The sequence below is a fragment of the Staurois parvus genome, unplaced genomic scaffold (assembly GCF_062004578.1).
Source record: "Staurois parvus isolate SC_StPar_1 unplaced genomic scaffold, SC_StPar_1.0 ptg000017l, whole genome shotgun sequence".
Classification (NCBI taxonomy): domain Eukaryota; kingdom Metazoa; phylum Chordata; class Amphibia; order Anura; family Ranidae; genus Staurois; species Staurois parvus.
The window spans coordinates 11,050,336-11,071,292 of record NW_028317813.1 but is presented as its reverse complement, the minus strand read 5'-3'; the positions used below and the strand labels follow the sequence as shown (position 1 = coordinate 11,071,292).

Sequence of the window (20,957 nt, the reverse complement as noted above, 5' to 3'; positions counted from 1 at the left end):
GAAAAATTTGTTGATCAGCAGCTGCAGCCAATGAGCAGTGTATTCTGACAGCAGTGGGAGCCACTGGCAGAACACAATGTCCAATCACCTTGGTTGTGTGGATGGAGAAATATTGTAAATCTTTTTTTTTTTTCAAATCAATTCTGATCAAAATAAAAAAAAATGTACAAGACAAGAATGCCCCTTGTTGCTGATACTTTTTGTATTGGCTATACAACCATTAGTGGTTATGGTGAAAGATCATACAAATATCAGGTACATCCAGTGTCAAATGGAGCAACATAATTGTGCATTGTTCGCTAAAGAAATTCTTAACTCTAACTCTGAATTGTTCATAAATTCTGCAATCACAAAGCTCCGAATGACTGGGTTGAGTGAACAATTCAAAATTGCAGGAAGTTACTATTATATCAATGTCTTCCTTAAGGTAAGGAAAAAGCACACAGATGGGAATAGGTTTATTTTTAAAATAAGTGTGCTGACTATTGTACATGTTTGTCAGGCTCTGTGGCACGTGTATGCCACGTATATAGCAAGTTATTTAACCATGCCCCTTTAGGTTCATCCCACTGGTAGCTCGGTTTTGCCACACACTATTCAGCATAGCAACAGACCTGAATTTGTATCTATACACTGATAAATACATTAATTCTAATTATTTTAAAAAGAAAAAAAAAAAAAAATCTTATGATGCACTATTGGACACTTTGTTTCCAAATATTAGAAGAGAAGGACTAAAGAAGAATGATTGCAAATATATTTTTGGCATCTAGTCTGCGAAAGTCTGTGGCCCCCCTGGGCTTAGTCAAATATTGAATTGGATGAATGATGAGATGTTGAGCATTCAGAATGCACAGAAAAAAAATGTATTCAACGTGGAGTCCATGGAACCAGTAGAATGCTATAGAATAGTTCTCATTGATCGGTATCTGCCGTGGATCTCTATGTCTTTTTTTCCTTTTAAATCTGTTCTTCCTTGTAAAAAGCATGGACTAGCAGCCTGCCATTGGGCTACGTGGGTTGTCCTTTGTGCCCACCTCCCAGAGAGATTTTAGAACACCAGAAATGGACATTCTAGAATCTAGGATCATGGTTAATATTTGTGGATTCTCTTGTGCCTGTACAATACCTTGGTGTACTGGACTGTTATCATTTAAAAAAAATATATATATATATTAAAGCAAAATACAATTTTCACGATTGTTGCACTGGAATGTATCATAGGAATACCAGTTCATTAAAAGAAATATATTGGTTGAAATCTAAATATGAGCAGCGAAGTCACAATATTCTAATAAAATGAATATTTCAGCTTGAATGGCTTGTCAAATGCAATCAAGTGTCCCAAGAATAGAGGATGTGGTGTCAGCTGCTCACGATGAACGCCAAAACAAGTTACAATAATGTTAATAACTTACAAACTTTCAGGATAAAGCTCAGAAATTCCTTAATACCCAATAATAAATGAAATGAAGATAAATTACATAACCATTATACTTTAAACAAACAAGAACTTTTGAGCAGGGGCTTGTATTCAAACAGCCTGGGCCAGGTGAACTAGGATGACAAAAAAGTCAGTGTCCATTTACAAAAAAAAAAAAGTTTCAGATCCTGGATCTAACCAAGGCGATATAAGTTTCCAATAAACTCACTTTTGCCAAAGATCTCACTTTAATGAAATGTTAGGGTCAGAGGTGAGTGCAGTTGCCTTGCATAAGTTACTGACACAATAAGGCCAGTTAATGAGTAGTTCAAATGCTGTTTAAAGAAGAAGATCTACCAACATGATCTAGAAGTAATACAGCTAAAAGTATTCATGTCTCTTCCCTTCTGCCCATGATATCTGCAAAGCGCAATGATACACAACTGATTTTTGTATTTTAACTATCTATATCATTTAAAGTGTAAGTGGGATACAAAGAAAGGAAAAGAGCATATTTTAAAATGTAAAAGTGTCAGTAAATTAAACTCAAAAAGAAACCTGCTCTGTTGCTCCTGTCACTTGTACACTGATCCCCTCATCTCATCATCCCCCCCTCCCCCAATACCTGAGCAAGCTGTAAGTTAAAAATCTATCCATCTGTGCTGCCAGTCCCCCAAAACCCGCTCTAAGTTACTCCAGGCAGTGCTCCTTGGTATCCCCCTATAACCCTACCCCACGAATACTTTTTTTTTTTTTCAGCAAGCAAAGCAGAATAACAAAGGGAGGGCAGCCTGTGTCCTGTAATGTACTCCAAGATATGGAATTTACAAGCAAAACAAATTCTTTATCTTAAACATACAGTACAGGAGGCTGGGCTTGATATTTAAAGACCCTAGAATGTACCCAAGCAATGAGTTAGAAGGGCGGCCAACAAAAAGGAAAACAAAACTGTGCCAACAGGCCCAACAAAAACAAGTGTCAATGGACCCAACAGAGTTGTGCTGCAAAAACCTTTCAGCTGAAAGCTGCATCCACAGAGGACTAGACAACCACTTGGTAGAACTTGGAAAAGGTATGAACAGAAGACCAGATGGTGGCCCTTCAAAGCTGAGCAACCTAGACTTAATGTCAGAGCGCCCAGGAAACTCCTACTGACCTGGTGGAGTCGGCATGCATCTGTGCAGGAGATGCTTTATTTTTTAAGGTAGATGCTCCTGAGATGAGTGGTCTTACCCCCTTTGAAACCATCAATTGAACCCATCAGTCTGGGATGCCTGTGACCCAAAGAAAAGAAAAAAAAAACATTTACCCCGTAGCCCTGTTCTCATTGGAGAAGGGGCCAACTCGCACAAGATTTAGCGCATATGGAAAAAATCAGGACCATTCTGAATATTTGCTGTCAATAGGAGGAATAGTTCCCCATTATTGCTGTCAGTAGGAGGAATAGTGCCCCATTATTGCTGTCAGTAGGACGAATAGTGCCCCATCATTGGCATCAGTGGGAGGAATAGTGCCCCAGCATTGGAGTCAGTGGGAAGAATAGTGCCCCATCATTGATGTCAGTAGGCAGAATAATGCCTTATCATTAGTGTCAGTAGGATAAATAGTGCCCTATCATTGGTGTCAGTGGAAGGAATAATGCCCCATTATTGTCAGTGGAAGGAAGAATGCCCTATTATTGGTGTCAGTGGAAGGAATAATGCCCTATTATTGGTGTCAGTGGAAGGTATAGTGCCCCATTGTTGGTGTCAGTGGCGGGAACTGCGTCCCACTGTTGCTGATGGTGGGAAGAAGAATGCACCAAGGTCCAGATAAAAGCATGCAAAGGGCTGTATTCACCCACTGATCACTGTTCTAGAGCATCAACACAAAAAAAAAACAAAGTTGGGGGTAAAGCCTGTAAGCGGTTCACCAAAGTGTGAACCTGGGAGACGGGATCCTGTTTATTACTTGCTGCCCTAGTCCAATTAGCTGCAGTTCAACAAACAGAAATTGCAGCAATAGCTGATTGCAGAGCTGGGCCTGCAAGAGTAAAGAGCTTTTAGGAGTGTCTCAAACGTTCTGCTAGAAAAATCTTTGAATGAAGAAACATCTTCAGTGGGTATTCAGAAGAGGTTTAAGACTGAGAAGGCAGTCAAAGTAATGCAGGCCATAGACGGTTCGTTTATCGGGCGATTTTTCGTCTGAAAGAATAATTGGCCGATTTTCGCACTTTTAGTGGGGCAATGACCGAATTTCACGGTTCCTCCTCATTTCTTTTATCGGTCATGCTGGAAAATTTGTGAAAAATGGCCGATTTTCACAATCATTGATGGCAACAGTACGACCGATGTTTCGTTTTTCAGACAAAAAATCGGCCGTCAAATGAACCGTCTATGGCCTGCATTAGTCCACTTTTTTCTCCACTGGATAGAGCTCAGCAATGATTCTCAGAAGGGTGAATATCTTTTCAAGATGAACCCAATTGTCATAAAGTACCGACTGTATTTGTTCATGAATGGGGAATGTTTTTTCAAACATAACAGGTCTGTTAATACCGAAAGAGGCATAGTGAGACATAGCCAAGGCTTTTGTGCATATCAACGTTGGTGAGCATATTGCGGAAAGCCATAACATCAGGTGTATAGGGGCCTGCTGGTAAGAAATCCTCTGCGGCTTTCTCCAACACTGCCTCCAATTTACCCCAATTTCTCGCAAAGACAGTGCCCTGCAGAGGAGGCAATAACTTCTGGTAGAGACTTTGGGATTTGAAAAGGAGCCTGGCAGTTGGCTGAGTGTTTGTGACATAGAAAAGTCTACCTTAAACAGGTAGGCCTTTTGCTGTAATGCCCAAAATAGAGCTAGAATTGGATGCAAAGTCTAGTGTTAAAATAGCGTTGTGTTCCAGTACGAGGGAAGCACTGTCACTCCAAGCAGTTTGAGGGTGTTGCAGGTAATCAGCAGAGTGAATGTTTACCTGAGCTTTTCCCTGCAAAGTACTCATGGAGTAGGGTGCAGAATGGGGCAAGGGTGTCTGTGAAGGAATATGCACCAACCCAGGTGATGATTGTCTTGTAGCAAAGTTCTCATGGCAAAAAGGGCAGGAGAAAGCACTTGAGTACCTTAAAAAATGCTCTAAGTGGCAATGGTGGTAAAGTGTGTGATCTGTTAGAGTATAAACAAATAGTCAGGATACACATATACACAATAAGTGTAACGCAATTAAGAGATATTATGTCTCATACTTGCTATGGAGCTACAGAAATGACCAATAAACAGTGTCATCTTGTCTTAACTGACCATGTCACTGGTCCAGACTTTGCCCATCATTGTGGGCATACCACGGGGTCTTGCTTCCGTAGTGATGGACCACAGCCACAGACCTGTATAGCACCCTGCGGCTAACTACAAGCATTATACCAAGTGCCAAGGTAAGCCTCCAAGCAGAATCTAGTGCCCAAAGCAAAATAACAGGACACAAAGTAGGGTAGGACTACAGGGGACCCGGGGTGCCTGGGGAATGTCTAGCCTATGTCTGTAATGTACCAATAAAGTAAACTTTTATGTAATCCATAAAACTACACTGCTATATGAAATGACTTTTTTTACTTTACAAACTCTTACCAAGCTTTTTAGACCCTGTGGATAGGTAGGAATCATCTGTGACAGATGAAGCAAGTGACTGGGAACTTGAACCACTTCCAGAGCGGACTTTATTAGAATGCCTGTGGTCAGATGGCATGGATTTCTGCTGGGAATTTTGAGGAAGCTGGGAAGCTGTCAACTTCAGCTCTAAGTCTGGACGGCCATTGTGAAATGTGGAGCCTATAGAAAGAAAATTAAAAAAACAAAAATTTTTTATACCTATTGTACTGCGATACATATATATATACTGCAGGCTTTGAGGAAAGGCAAAAAGTTAATGAATGGAAAACATTTCCATCATGCAAAAAGCACCATTCTTCATTAATAATTCTCTGATTTAACACACTGTCTGTTGACCAAAAGGAGTGTGCAGCCAGAATTCCTGATCCGCACACTTGTCCAAGGCAGTTTGACTACTAAGCATTGACAGTCAGGCAATTAAAGAGAACCTGTAAGCTATAGATATTCAAGTATTTATATATTACATACATATACATAGATATATATCCATATACATATATAGATATACATATCTAAAACAAGTCCTCACTGACCTCTGTGTCTACAGTCACTGTGGAACAATTCATGCTCCAAATTAACAGAAGAACTAAAATCCTTCACGTTATACTCCTGGCAGCTCAGCTTGCCTTGGTCTCCCTGTTCCAGCAGTTTTTTCAGCAGTCTTCCAACATAAAACAGATCAGATGTTCTGAAAGGGCTGATCTGGGTAAGCTGAGCTGCTAATAGTGCCAAATTAATAGTGTGTCTGCTGTTAACAACTTTCAGGATGAACTGCAGCACAGTGCCTTCAGCTAAAGGGGCCAGAAAGAGCTTGTTTGTAAAGCTCATTTACTGCGTATTAGAAATATGTAAATATTTTATTGTCCATACTCTGGCCACAAATTAGTTGTAAGACTGTCTAAATCTCTTTCCAATTATCTTCAAAAGCTCCCCATCCCCCAGAGGAAATGGGAAAATCTTTATTTAATCCTCCTTAAAGTAGGACAATTAAATATTTAAATCACCTCAGCAGGTTTGCCTTCACAATGCTCTTTCAAAAGGGAAAAGGCCATATGCTTTAGGTTTCCAGGGCATCTTTACAGTGCACAAAGACAACAGGCGAACAGTTTGTTTTTCTCACCTGGGTGGTCAGATACATCCGGTGTGGTTGGTTCAGAGTCTTCCAATTCTCTAGCATCCAAAGAAAGTGTATCTAAGCCCTCACTGAGGGAATCCACTGACTCAGTGTCATTAGTGGTGCCATTGACATGATAGCCATTCAGTCCGCCTTTATCAGAGGCAGCAGTACTTTGTTCCCCTTCTGTAGGTGCGGATTTCCCAGCATCTGGCGTATTGCTAGGAGCTGCAGCTTCTGTTTTTGCTTTAGTCTTCTTCTTTTTGTTCTAAGAGATAAGCAGGGAACATATCACAACCAAAAAAGTCAAGTATCTAGCTGCTCGTCCCTGATAGATACATATGCAGAAAGACCCCCCCCAATGGGAATTTATTGCAGCAACTGAGACATTACACATATATCCAAGGAAACATTTTTCCAAAGAATATCAGCTTTATTAGATAGATGTACTTATAAAAAATACATAGGGCTTCTTGACTTGAAGGTGGTCTCTTACATTATCTTCATGGTTTGACAAATAATCTGGACGCAGCTCATACCAACTGAGGCTTACTACATTTCTACCTATCCGTGATCTGGTGTTTCTGCTTCCAAAGTGGCTCCCTGCGTTACTTTGATGGTTTGAAAGTTTAGAGGGTGATCTAATGTTTCCCAGTTGCTGTCGGTTTCTTGGGATTGACATTTGACCACTCTTGCGCTCTTGGATACTTTATTCTGTCGGGACCTTGATCCATGTGGTTTCAACCTGGATGTCATTATCCCACAATTGCTCTGATATATTTTTTAAACTGTATTTATGCCCCTAAAGAAGATCAAAAATGTGGAATGATCAAAACGTGTTGGGGTAATTTTCTCCCCCTTTTTGAGTGGCATTCTATCATGTGAAGAAAGCTTTTTTGTAATATTTGTCAGAGCAAAATTTCGCTTTTAAAAAAATTATGCAAGTACAGCTATGTAAAAAGCTGATATTCTTTTTGTAAACATGTCTCCTTGGGTATATGTGTAATGTCTCAGTTGCTGCAATAAAGTCCCATTGGGTCTTTCTGCATACACATAACAAAGGAATATATTAGCCATTTTAAACCAGCCTGAAGTAAATTAATCCATAAAAACGTTCCTTTTTGTTCTATATAGACTGGACAGAAGATGTGAATAATTAGGACTAAGGTGGCAAACACATCTTTTCCTTTTAGAAATATTTTATACATATCTTACCAAATTGCATTAAAAGCAAAATGTATCACTTTGTTTGCAAACGTGAAAAAAGTGGTCCTTTAAAGCGTGTCTATTTACACTAAAAGCAAAGATTATTTTTTAAAGGAATGTGGTACAATTCAGATGATAATATCCCTCAATATCCAAATTACAGCACACTTCACAAAGACATTTGTAGAAAGGCAGTGCAAATTTCCAAAGTCATGAACAATTTACTAAGATCCAGCATACAAACGACAAGCATTAGGCCCTGTTCACAGATAGCGCGGTGACCTGCATCTCACCACACTGGAAGAATGCAGGTCACACAGAAAACAACTGTTTTCTATGTGTCGTATTGACATTGCAATACACCCAAGATGTGTGCTGCCGTATGCATCGACAAAATTCAGACATGCATTTTGTGCACTTCAAATAAAAGGTTTTTTTTTTGGTACAAAAAAATGGCGGGGAAAAAAAAAGGAAGTTGTGTAATGTGATGAAACACGCATCCCACTACCCCCCTACTGCTCAACTAAACCGCTGTGGTTTATTTGGGTGGCAGCTGCCCACTGCTGTATAAACAGGCCCTTAATAAGGGTTAGTTTGTATAAATATCTTTTACTTTGTTGATTCTAAAATTCAGCTCTCATTTCAACATAACTACACAAAGATGCAGTTTTACCTTTTTCTTGCCAAGCACAGTCCACTCTTTTAGGACCTCAACAGCATTTCCTAGGGTAAAAAGAGACAAATGCATGTGTCTTAGGAGGAAATTAACATGTTGGCATTACATCTACAGCACAAGAAAAGAACAAAAAAGTATACACTTTTTTTGTGTTTTGTTTTTTAAACTCCTCCTCTAAAAATTCTTACACCAGATATCACAGAAATGCTGTTCCAACTTTTTGGGCTCATTCACACACAAACTAGTGCATTGAGGAAAAATGCAGGCATGCTGCATTTTAATGCAGTGCAACATAAAAACACAAAGACCAGATGGACAGAAATGCAAAATCCATTTCTGTTGTAGTGATCATGTTTGGGAGAGAGTAAAATTAGCAGGCACATGGATCTCATGAGATCTGGTGGTAAGGTAATGTGGTGATATTTACTCTGATTTTACAGGACACCAAAACTTTCAGATTTTAGCTGCTGCTTGGTAAGATCGCAGACCTCCTGCTGGGGTGTTTTCTCACAGTTCACATGCTAGGAAATGTGCTTGCATTTTTCTAATAGAACCCTCACTTTCAATACACACAGATTTCCAGTTATTAAGCACACTGTTGTGAACATTCCCAAGCGAATTCAAACAGCGTATAAGCATAGTATCTCAAAAGCAAAAAAATAGTCTGCACAATTCAGGCATCTTCAAAACAATTTTTGGTTATTTTCTAAATCCAGGTGTCCACACACTACTTATGTGAATAGGTTATGAAACTAACCTTCCATGAAGGCCTGCACTGTCCTGTCCACGCAGTTATCAAAGTGCTGTAGTACAAGTATTATCTCATTGTTACTCTTGTTTGGAACAATGGCACGGACTGCATTGATCTAGAATAATAAAAATAGCTTAAATTATGTAACATAATAAAGGATAATTCAAAAAGATCACATATGCTCCAGTAAAAGGATGTATCTTTTTATTTAAAATTATACAGATTATTATACAGAACCATTCATAATTCATTTTCACCCCCATTCATCACCCAAAATGTATTCTGGGAGGTCAGCTCTCTTATTATTGTGTACATGTATATTTCTTGTGTAAAATGCATTGTTTAAAATTTTATTTGCATTTGTTGATGTGCTTTTTAAAGGTTTGTTTGTGTTTTTTTTTGTCAATGTAAATAATTATGTTGTGAATGGTAATTAAGTGTGAAGGAGGCCTAACAGTTTGTTTTCCTATGGTTGATCTACAGTGCATCCAGAAAGTATTCACAGCGCTTAACTTTTGTCACATTTTGTTACAGCCTTATTCCAAAATGGATAAAATTTATTTTTCCCCTCAGCAGTCTACAAACAATACCTCATAATGACAACGTGAAAGACGTTAGTTTTGAAATCTTTGCAATGTATTAAAAATAAAGAATGGAAAAAAAAACTTTTGCCATGACACTCAAAATTGAGCTCTGGTGCATCCTGTTCCCACTGATCATCCTTGAGATGTTTCCACAACTTGATTGGAGTCCACCTGAGGGAAATTCAGTTGATTGGACATGATTAGGAAAGGCATAAACTGGTCTATATAAGGTCCCACAGTTAAAAGTGCATGTCAGAGCACAAACCAAGCCATGAAGTCCAAGGAATTGTCCGTAGACCTCTGAGACAGGATTGTATCAAGGCACAGATCTGGGGAAGGCTACAGAAAAATTTCCACAGAATTGAAGGTCCCAATGAGCACAGTGGCCTCCATCATCCGTAAATGGAAGAAGTTTGGAACCACCAGGAATCTTTCTAGAGCGGGCCGCCCAACCAAAATGAGCGATCGAGGGAGAAGGGCCTTAGCCAGGGAGGTAACCAAGCACCCAATGGTCACTCTGAAAGAGCTCCAATGTTTTTCTGTGGAGAGAGGAGAACCTTCCAAAAGAACAACCATCTCTGCAACACTCCACCAATCAGGCCTGTATGGTAGAATGGCCAGAAGGAAGCCACTCCTCAGTAAAAGGCAAATGGCAGCCCGTCTGGAGGTTGCCAAAAGGCACCTTGAGGGACTCTCAGACCAGGAGAAACAAAACTCTCTGGTCTGATTAAACAAAGATTGAACTCTTTGGCCTAAATGCCAAGCGTCATTTCTGGAGGAAACCAGGCACCGCTCACCACATGGCCAATACCATCTCTACAGTGAAGAATGGTGGTGGCAGCATTATGCTGTGGGGATGTTTTTCAGTGGCAGGAACTGGGATATTAGTCAGGATTGAAGGAAAGATGAATGCAGCAATGTACAGAGACATCCTTGATGAAAACCTGTTCCAGACCGCTCTGGACCTTAGACAGGGGCGATGGTTCATCTTTCAACAGGACAACGACCCTAAGCACACAGACCAACATAACAAAGGAGTGGCTACGGGCCAACTCTGTGAATGTCCTGGAGTGGCCCAGCCAGAGCCCAAACTTGAACCCGATTGAACATTTCTGGAGAGATCTGAAAATGGCTGTATACGGACGATCCCCATCAAACCTGATGGAGCTTGAGAGGTACTGCAAAGAATGGGAGAAACTGCCCAAAAATAGGTGTGCCAAGCTTGTAGGATCATACTCAAAACGATATGTGGCTGTAATTGGTGCTAAAGTGGCTTCAACAAAGTATTGAGCAAAGGCTGTGAATACTTATGTACATAGTTTTGAAATCTATGCAATTTATTAAAAATAAAAAACAAAAAAAACCCCTAACATCTTTCACATTGTCATTATGGGGTATTGTTTGTAGAATGTTGAGGAGAAAAATTATTTAATCCATTTTGGAATAGGGCTGGAACATAAAATGTGGCAAAAGTCAAGTTCTGTGAATACTTTCTGGATGCACTCTACACTAAGTAAACTGTTAGTAAAGTGGTGAATAATTATCTTTTTAAACTACTATACTACTTTTCTTTGGACCTTGAAAAATAAAGCTATTCGCCTAAATATCCCTTTTATGAAACAGCAACATTATATTTTATAGTCTCTCCTGTAGCAAGATGTCATTGCATAAGTTCCGGACATCTCACTGTCTATTGAATTCTTTACATAAATTACAGAAAATGTAGCTGAATGGCTGAGATGTTGTGAGAGGAGTCACCAAAGAGATGTTTGAAATGCAGAGATATAAGCAGTTGGGTGAATGAACCCATTGGATATTAATGAAAAATCAGATCTGGTTAACTCTAAAGGGAATGCAAAGTTTTTTTTAAATATTTCTATAAATAAATCTAATATTTAGCAAGATAAATATGAAATATCCACTATAAATATTCCACATTTACCCTTTTGTAGTCAGCAGGTAACCTGGAAACTGAAGCTCCAGGTCACACAGGAGGGGCAAACCTTCACCTTTTCCCCAAGAGGACACGGTGTCTAGATCTTTAGTCTGCTGCAGCAGCTGAGATAGTGCTGGGCTTTCTCAGACTCTCACAAGCTGCCTACAGTGAAGAATACAGGCACCCAGCAATGATGTTTAATTGCAGATTACAGATTTTATGCAAATAATAAAAATTATACCAAACAGTTTATAAACTTTCAAATCAAAACTTACAAGCAGTGGTTAATTCAGTGAAAACTGAGCAATAAAATGATCAATAGTCAGATAAGACAGCCAGAATTTATGTGCCCTAATTGTGTGCAGAAGTGAAATTCAGAACTTTCAGTGTAGCTGCACACTACCTCAAGGATTCTTGAATCTGGTCTTCAAGCACCCCAGGCTTGTTTTGCATATATGTAAACTTGTAGCATTTAGTGTCCCAAACAATGGGATTTAGTTGCTAAGTGCATAGCCACAAAAAATGGCTGATGAATACCTGGGATGGGTTTGAGAAACCCTGCACTATACAAACCCCCAGGACACTTACCTTTTCCTTCATATTCTCATAGGAGCCTCCTTGAGCCATCACAGTATTAGATTGGACGTCAAAGACAAAACCGATTGAATCTGTGAAAAAAAATAAATGTAGAGAAATTACACTCATACATACACACGTATATATAGATCACACTTCTTAGACCAAAATCTACTCTCAATATATTTACAATATTAAAATGGGGAATATACACCAAATGATGATCTTTTCAGTACGTGTGATATCCACATATATGTTATACCTCATTCCTCTTACTTGGCTACTTTATTAAAGCTTGCTGTGTTCATACCCAGCAGCTCCACCTCCCAAGTCTGGATAGTGTAGAAGCTGCTGCATGCGTGGCTATAATACTGTACGACCCGGAAAAACTGGACAGCCCTCTATCCCTTTAACTCTAGAATTTCCTTTTCCATAACATAGTGCACTATTCATCCTGCACAGGGAGGCTGCTCTAAAAAGTCAGTAGCAGCAGTGAAATCACTTGGTCTGATCACACACTGTATGTGGCTTGTCATATGAAGTCTTACATGTGCTTCAGAACAAACAAAATAAACATTCCATAAACACCATAAAAAGGTGTAAAGAGAACACCAGAAGACTTTACTTCTTCAGCAGCTGCTACCAAACTACTAAAGGAGCCAAATCTTGTATTAGATAAGATCAGGCAATGACAATAGACTATTGTATTGTTCATGTCCCTCTGCTATTGGAAATGTGCAACACCAAACCAACCTAAGCAAGCTAACAATCAAGATCAATTCATCCTGAACGAATATGGATTGGTCAGATTTTGAAGAGTTAAACCATCCAACCACTATTTGAGACTATGGTTGTTTTGCTGGCCATACACAGTTAGTATTTTTTGATTCAGTCAGCAATCAACTTCTGTTGAGAGGGAAAATTGTCAGCCAGAATTGAGAAATTCAGCCGATGCTTGTTGGCCAGAATTAGATCTCAATGTTTGCCATTTGTTCCACAGTCCTGCCATGGGGATTTGGATATGTTGAATTCTTCCGTTTTATAGAAGAACACAATATGAGACATAGGGACACCTCAAGGCGGCAAGAAACAATAGAAAAAGACAGTCCTTTTAGGCAAGGTTGCTCTTAAATTGAAGCTCAGGTGTTTCAACTTACTTTGGCTTAAGACCTGCTGGCTTTTTTTTTTTTGAAAGAAAGGCTGCATCTTGTCTGGAACTGTACATGCTAAATATATACCACTGGATTAACATTAAACTCTGCAAGGTGAGTGAATCAGAGACCTATGCTGGTATACACCTCTTTTTGGACAATCCATTTTCTTGGTATTCATTCACACTTGCGATAAGGCCAGGAAATGGATCCCTGTGTTTGGAAACACGCGTATGCAACATCTGTGCCCAGTAAGCCTATACAAAGCAATGACAGGCTGACAGGAGCAGTGGCTGTCCCCTGATTTTTGAATGCATCTGCACATTGAGTGGTTAGCTGCCGTTAGAGCTCATTCAATCTGTGTCTAGGGTCGATCATCTGTACCTTAGGGCTCAAGCACACAAAGTATATATATAAAAAAAGGCCGCTTTTACAGGTTTGTGGTTTTTGCCTGTAAACACATCTCTATGTTAGCCTATGTGTCCATGCACTCGTAGGGGTTTACAGATGTATTAGAAGAGGCGCATTTACAGGTAGGGGGAAAACAAAAAAAAACACCACACACACACGCAGAAAAAACACGGATCACGCATAAATGCTAGATGTGTTTAGGTGTAGCGCATTAGTGCATTCTAATGGCCAGAATAATAATGCGCAAATGTGTGTGCGCAGTATGTAGTTCTTACTTTGTTTTTTAAAAGCAGCATTTCTCCTACCAGGAGAAAAGGCATGTAGAGGAGTGGAGCAAATGCTTAGCGAGCATGAGGCCTTAAAGTGCTGCATGTGGCAGCAGAGTTCAGGAACCCTACCCCTTCTACACTAGAAATGCTGAGCCATTCTGAACAGGAAAATTGTACACACCTTTCGGTAGCTTAGCTTCTTAGTGTATTCCCTTTGGTCCCTAAGGACTATGGGGGCTGCCTTACTAGCCATAAGGAAAGTATGTAGGATATTATCACTCACACGTTTTGAGTTGAGAGCAGGCAAGGAAAATTGCCAGGGCTCTGTGTGAAGGTTCTTGTGTGTGTTTGTACTTTATAGCTGCCAGCAGCTTAATTTTATTGATAGAGACACTTACAAAAACTTGAAGAAATGCATACTGCTGCCTTGCCAATTTCCTAAAAATGCCATTTGCTTGGCTGTTTTGTAGGCCTTACAATTTTAATTTCTTCCTAGTCAATGACCTAGAACACTTACACAGGCCAGGAGTTATAGCTTCAGTGGCTGCATACTTGTGACCAACTCCTACAGTGCTCAATGAGGCAAGATGGTGAGAACCATATTTTATCACCAAGCCTGTCTATAGAGTAATTTTGACTTTAGTCCATTACAAGTGAGCACCAACAGTCAGTAGCACTGGTCCTTGGTTGTACAATGTACAACAGAGGTGCTAATAGAATACAAATAAAGAAACACAGCAGGATGCCAGGCAGCTGTAAATTATTCTCTTCTTACTAAATTAAATGAAAAAAGCGGTACATTTATTTATAATCTAGACATCCATATTTATGGATATATAGAACTATTACCATAAGAGCTTTCATTTAGCTCCTCTCTAGCTGCTTCAGGGCAAATTTTTTTCCCGTCACTGATGACTGTCACTCGTTTAAAATGTCGCTGCTGGAGAAAAACTAACATTTCCAGTTCTAAAGTAGGTCTCAACTACATTATGCATACACAGGAAGACATGGCAAAAATGCATCTGCAGTACATTTAAATGTGACAATGTGATCAGCTTAAAGTAAACCTGTCATGAAGGGAAAAACGAAAGCTGCCACTGCAGACCTGCCTTTAAAAACGTTAGAGGTCCGGATATCTTGCTGACCCACCCCCCCCCCCCCCCCACCTGGCTTCAATAATATATCTGTGTTACCTGGAAAGTTTGACTTTTCTGAAAACCTGAATAATACTCATCAGTAACTCAAATTACTCTAGTCAGTTAACAAAACAAAAAAAAAAAAGTCACACAACTTTTGGACAAATGCTGACAGTGGCAGCCCCATCTTCCTCGAATGACAGGTTCTCATTAATGAAAATCTTTTTACGGTTAAAAAAAAAAAGAAAAACACAACAAACTTGTATATCAATTGGATTTATATATTGCTGGCTTTCCTTGCGTAATAAAGTACTATGCGTTTCAGTTTACTTTCGCAGTGCAGGGCTATCATTCAAACCTGACTGAAAACATTACATCATAGCAATTCTCAAAGCCATACAAATTATTTTTAATGATCATTTTTAACATAATCATCTTTGTATCAAAAGATAATAAAGAAAAACTTGAAATGATTTAATTGGAGAAATCCACTATATTTAATAAACTGATGTTTTAACTGAGAGGCTTGATTTTTTTTCCACATGTAAAAACTTCTACACTCAATAGACACCTCATAGAAATTCACTGGTAATGCCATCCAGAAGTTAGCAGCATTTCTAGGAGGACAAAGCTATGTAATAGGGAACTGATTTAATGTTAAAAAAAACTGCAAAGATAACAAACACATGCAGTCAAGTTAGTAGACAAATCTTTAATGAATTAAACAAAAAAAAATTGCTGTGCCTTTGTGAATTTATGTTTTATGTGACTTGTGCTGCAATTTCAGCAGTTGCTGACAAAACTACTTAAAGCCCAATTCTTAAAAAAAAAATAAAATAAAAATGTTCTTTTAAAACTAAAATAGACTCCAAGCAGTGATAAAATGAAAAAGGCATTTCAAGCGGCAATACTCACCTTTAATCCAGAGCAGTGCCCTACACTCTCAACACAAGATGTCTTCTGCCTTCTGGAATGAATGACACTGAGCATCAGTAAGACTGATGAGATACAGTGAGTGACGTTTCATGGACTCGCCCACTAAGGAGGCATCACCACAGCTCTTTTCATTCACTGTATAATGATGCAGACATCACATCAGTGCCACTAATCCAGAACATCCTAAAGTTGGGCTTTAAAAAGTAAAAATGCCACTACAGGAAAAAGCTACAACCCCATTTATGAAAAGAAAAAAAAAGGGAATGCATGTGGCTGGGGTTAGACGGGCGGCGTGCGCGGCTCAAGCTGTTTGTATCTCTATTGTGTAGACGGTTCCTGAGACAGTAATTCTCCCCACAATGAGCAGAATTCTCACCTTTATCAGCTGTCACAGTGACAGTTGTCCTTACTGGAGGATCTTCCTTAATGAGTTCTTCCAATAGAAAAAGACAATAGTGAGATTTCCCCTCACTTTCTGTCCAATTGACAATTGTCTCCAGGGCATTAAAGTGCAAGTCCAGCCAAAACTGTTTTTCTTTAGTTTCGACAGTTCTTTGTAACATCTGCCCAACCACTAAACAAATGACCATTGCCTGTAACATTTTTGTTCTGACGTAAGCAAGGCTTCATTCAACTATATCTCCTTTTGATCTGTCACAACCAAAAGTGTCCAGTAAACTGGTCACTACATTCCCCAGTACAAAGAGGTTTTTGCTAGCAAAACCTGCACTGGTTGAGTCACCTGCACAACTTATGTTTTTAGGGCCATTCCAAAAAAAAAATCCCCAAAAGACTTGTATTGTGTCTTCTATGTTAGTTCTGGTTAGCAGCAGTTCTTGCCTACTCCCTGGACAATATTTAAAAAAAAAAAAAAAAAAAAAAAAGTTGGAAGTTTGTCATAAGCAAAGGATATAAAAACACAAAGAAATACACATTCCCCAATATGAACAATGAATTAGGCCTGCTGCACAAGGCAAATGAACAGTTTGGCACATGCTGCCTTTCATTGGAACACTAGCACTCACTGCTTTTCACATAATACGTGGCTGTTGAAAAGAACAGATGGGGGGTGGGGGGGGGGGGTGATGTTGTATGTAGGTACAGATTTTAGAAATTGCTCTTCTGCAACTCAACTTCAAAGTCTATAAATACTAAACAGATGCTCCATGTACAGCTCTGGAATGTCCGGTATTGGTGGCATACCTGCATAGATTTCTTTTGAAACATTTACTGTACAGTGCTACAAGCGGCTGCCTGCATTTCACTCCAAGGACAAGGAAATCACAGAAACAAAAAATACATTTTCTCTAATGCAAGATACACGCAGCTGTGTGTGCACCTGCAGAATGCAGCTTGTAGAACGTTCAAGAACAGTTTTCCAATGCCACAATATTCACTGCTAAAATATGCTTCGACACCCTACAGCTACAAAGTTGTGGAACAAGTCCAATGAGATCATTTTAGCCTCTGCCTACAAGCTGGGATTTGTAGTTCACAACTGGAAAAGAAAAAACAAAAAAAAAAAAAGAAACACACCCAAACATCTGCAACAGATTACAAAAGTTTATTAAGTACATTGTAAACTCGTATTGTCCACATAAAATAAGACAGTATGGAAATTAACATAACAGACAGTACTGTTCAACTATACAATATAAAGAATAAAAAAATGCTTCAAAACAGGTCCTGATCCCCACCACCTATGATTTGTAGCCACTTACCCATATACCTGGATGAAGGCACTGAAAAAGTATGTGATGATCTCCGCTTTGTGTGGATAGGAGATCACAGACTCGAGCTGTGTGACAAGGTACAGTATAACCAGAGTTAAATGTACCTGATGTTTGCTGTGCTCTGTACTGGAACGTGTCACACATTTTTACAGGCGGATGGTTTCCCAACCACGCCTCCAGCCCTGTCAAAAGATCTCTCCAATACCATCACAGTGGTCACAGTCAGAAGACAATCCGCACCCAAAGTAAGCACAACTATTCTTCGTCATAAATGCACAGCATGCTGACTGACGTCAATAAAGCTGGAAGGGGGTGGGACATGGCTGATAAAAAAACTGGACTTGGAAACTCAGGTTCAACTCCAGATCGAAATACTTACATATTAGACAAGATCTCAACGCTTATGCTATGTCCTTTATTGACACGAAAAGTGCACAAGGAAAACTACAGTAAACATTGTTAAAAGGAAAATGCTTTTCCCAGCTTTTGAAACACAATTAGAAGACATTTACAAAAACTGGAGACGACAGATTCTACAGCAGCTGTGCATGGCAACCAATCAGCTTCTATCTTCAACTTGTTCAGTTAACCTTTGAAAATAAAAGATGCAAGCTAATTGGTTGTCACGCACAGCTGCTCCAGATTCTGTCTGCTCCAATATGTTAAAGCTGATCTCCTTGGGAAAAAAGTGGTTCTTCTCCCCAATGCAAGGGTTAACTGGTCATTTTGCCTAGAGGATGAATAATAATGTAAGTGATATACTTTCCTTACTCCTTGCTCCTCTAAGAGCCTCCACTTGTTGTCAGGGCCTTGGATTCATCCAGTGCAATGCAGTCTACAACACTCTTTAGAATTCCAAAGTGCTTCTGGGGATGTATACGCAGCCAAAGAGTTTGTAGCTGGTTGGACGGAGCATGATGGGGATTCAGAGTCATTGGTTCCCCATCATGTCCGGTTTCCTGGTGACTGACTGCTGGCAGTGGTGTCTGATCCTTAGCTAACAGACAGCCTGCTATTGGTCACAGAATTTGTACACTGCCTGCTGTCAATCACAAGGAGAGTGGACCAGTGTCTCATCTTCCCCAGCAAGTTCCAACTACTTAGCATCACTGGTTGCTAGCAGGCTGTCAGCTGTGAAGCCGACAAATGTCCTTAAAGTGGAGCTCCACCCAAAAGGGGAAGTTCCACTTTAATGCATTGTCCCCCGCTTCCCATTAAGGATTGGCACCTTTGGGGAGTGGGGGGAGCACGCACCCGAATTTGACAGGTACCCGCTCCCACTTCCACTGCGATTGCCTAAGGCGATCGGAAGCGGAAGTCCCCCCTCCCTCACCATAGTATTCTGGGACACGTGACAGGTCCCAGAAGACTATGGGACCATTCACAAAGCACAGCACTGCTCGCGCATGCGCAGTGGGCACCCGGCTGTGAAGCCACATGCATATTCACGTTGGAACATTATTTAGCACTATCACGCATGTGTTTGTGTATGCGTTTATTTTGCACTTTGTTTTGTATTTTTTGGTATCTGCGTTTATGTGTACACGTGTTTATTGAAAAATATTTTTAAATTATTTTTTAATTATTATTGGACTTTTTTCATTGTATTATACCACTTGGACCAGTTAGGGTCTCTTTCTTTTGAGCACTTCTATAGTCATTGTGGACTATTTTTGCACCTTAGATATTTCCATGATCTCATGTAGATCATTTTTTGGGGAATAGTGTGGTCACTGGAGATTTATTCTATACTTTGTTTCACTTTATTTTGATCCCTGTGTGATCACAACTCATATGTAGGAATTACAGCCCACAGGCTGCACTTGTATTACTTATCACCATTTGATTACAAACACTTTGTGTGTTTGTGTGGTGTCACTTATACACAACATTTATGGTCTATGTGTCATTTATTAGATTGGTTTGTGTTAGTGCTACATAATTTTTTTTATATACATAACATTTGTTGCCACACAAGTCCAACACAACTGAGTTCAGCCTAAAGATTGTCTTTACACCAAGAAAACATGGCCAAAAGCCTAGATATTTGGTCACATGATCTTTTCTGAAGGGAAGTATCAGCAGCTCAGCATCAATTCCTCGTCTTCAGAAGTGATCACACTGCTATGTGCCTAGGCTTTGGTTAAAAGACAACTATCACTGCTACTATACATACAGTGAGGAACAGAAGTATTTGAACACCCTGCGATTTTGCAAGTTCTCCCACTTAGAAATCATGGAGGGGTCTGAAATTCACATTGTAGGTGCATTCCCACTCTGAGAGACAGAATTGAAAAAAAAAAAATTCAGGAAATCACATTGTATGATTTTTAAAGAATTTATTTCTCTTGCACTGCTGAACATAAGTATTTGAACACCTGAGAAAATCAGTGTTAATATTTGGTACAGAAGCCTTTGTTTGCAATTACAGAGGTCAAACGTTTCCTGTAGTTCTTGACCAGGTTTGCACACACTGCAACAGGGATTTTGGCCCACTCCTCCACACAGAGCTCTAGATCTGTCAGGTTTCGGGGCTGTCGCTGAGCAACACGGAGTTTCAGCTCCCTCCAAAGATGTTCTATTGGATTTAGGTCTAGAGACTGGCTAGGCTACTCCAGAACCTTGATATGCTTCTTACGGAGCCACTCCTTGGTTATCCTGGCTGTGTGCTTCGGGTCGTTGTCATGTTGGTAGACCCAGCCACGACCCATCTTCAATGCTCTGACTGAGGGAAAGGAGGTTGTTGCTCAAAATCTCATAATAAAATGGGCCCATTCATCCTCTCCTTAATACAGTGCAGTCGTCCTGTCCCCTTCGGAGAAAAGCACCCCCAAAGCATGATGTTACCACACCCATGCTTCACAGTAGGGATGCAACTCATCCTTTTTTCTCCAAACACGAGGAGTGAAGTTTAGACCAAAAAGTTCTACTTTGGTCTCATCTGACCACATGACTTTCTCCCATGCCTTCTCTGGATCACCCAGATGGTCACTGGCAAACTTCAGACGGGCCTGGACATATGATGACTTGAGCAGGGGAACCTTCCGTGCAATGCATGATTTGAAACCATGACGGCGTAGTGTTCTACCGACAGTGACCTTTGAAACTGTGGTCCCAGCTCTCTTCATGTCATTGACCAGCTCCTCCCTTGTAGTTCTGGGCTGATTCCTCACCTTTCTTATCATCAGTGATACCCCACGAGGTGAGATCTTGCATGGAGCCCCAGTCCGAGGGAGACTGACAGTTGTCTTTAGCCTCTTTCATTTTCTAACAATTGCTCCAACAGTTGATCTATTTTCACCAAGCTGCTTGGCAATTGCCCTGTAGCCCTTTCCAGCCTTGTGGAGGTCCACAATTTTGTCTCTGGTGTCTTTTGACAGCTCTTTGGTCTTGGCCATGGTAGTAGTTGG

At 40.0% G+C, this 20,957-nt stretch overlaps 1 protein-coding gene across 4 annotated transcripts in view; it reads right to left on the bottom strand.

The window, feature by feature from the left end:
- Positions 1–20,957, bottom strand: part of SPATS2 (spermatogenesis associated serine rich 2) — a 142,054-nt gene that overhangs the window by 35,439 nt on the left and 85,658 nt on the right. For 3 of the 4 annotated variants that reach the window (XM_089679637.1, XM_089679646.1, XM_089679655.1), the window contains exons 3-7: positions 11,924–12,003; positions 8,822–8,930; positions 8,062–8,111; positions 6,189–6,450; positions 5,027–5,227 (exon numbers count right to left, since the gene is read on the bottom strand). In XM_089679637.1, the coding sequence (XP_089535763.1) occupies positions 5,027–5,227; positions 6,189–6,450; positions 8,062–8,111; positions 8,822–8,930; positions 11,924–12,003 (702 nt within the window). Of the gene's footprint in view, positions 1–5,026; positions 5,228–6,188; positions 6,451–8,061; positions 8,112–8,821; positions 8,931–11,923; positions 12,004–17,535; positions 17,663–20,957 lie in introns of those variants that run through there. The other variant, XM_089679658.1, reaches the window with a different exon arrangement.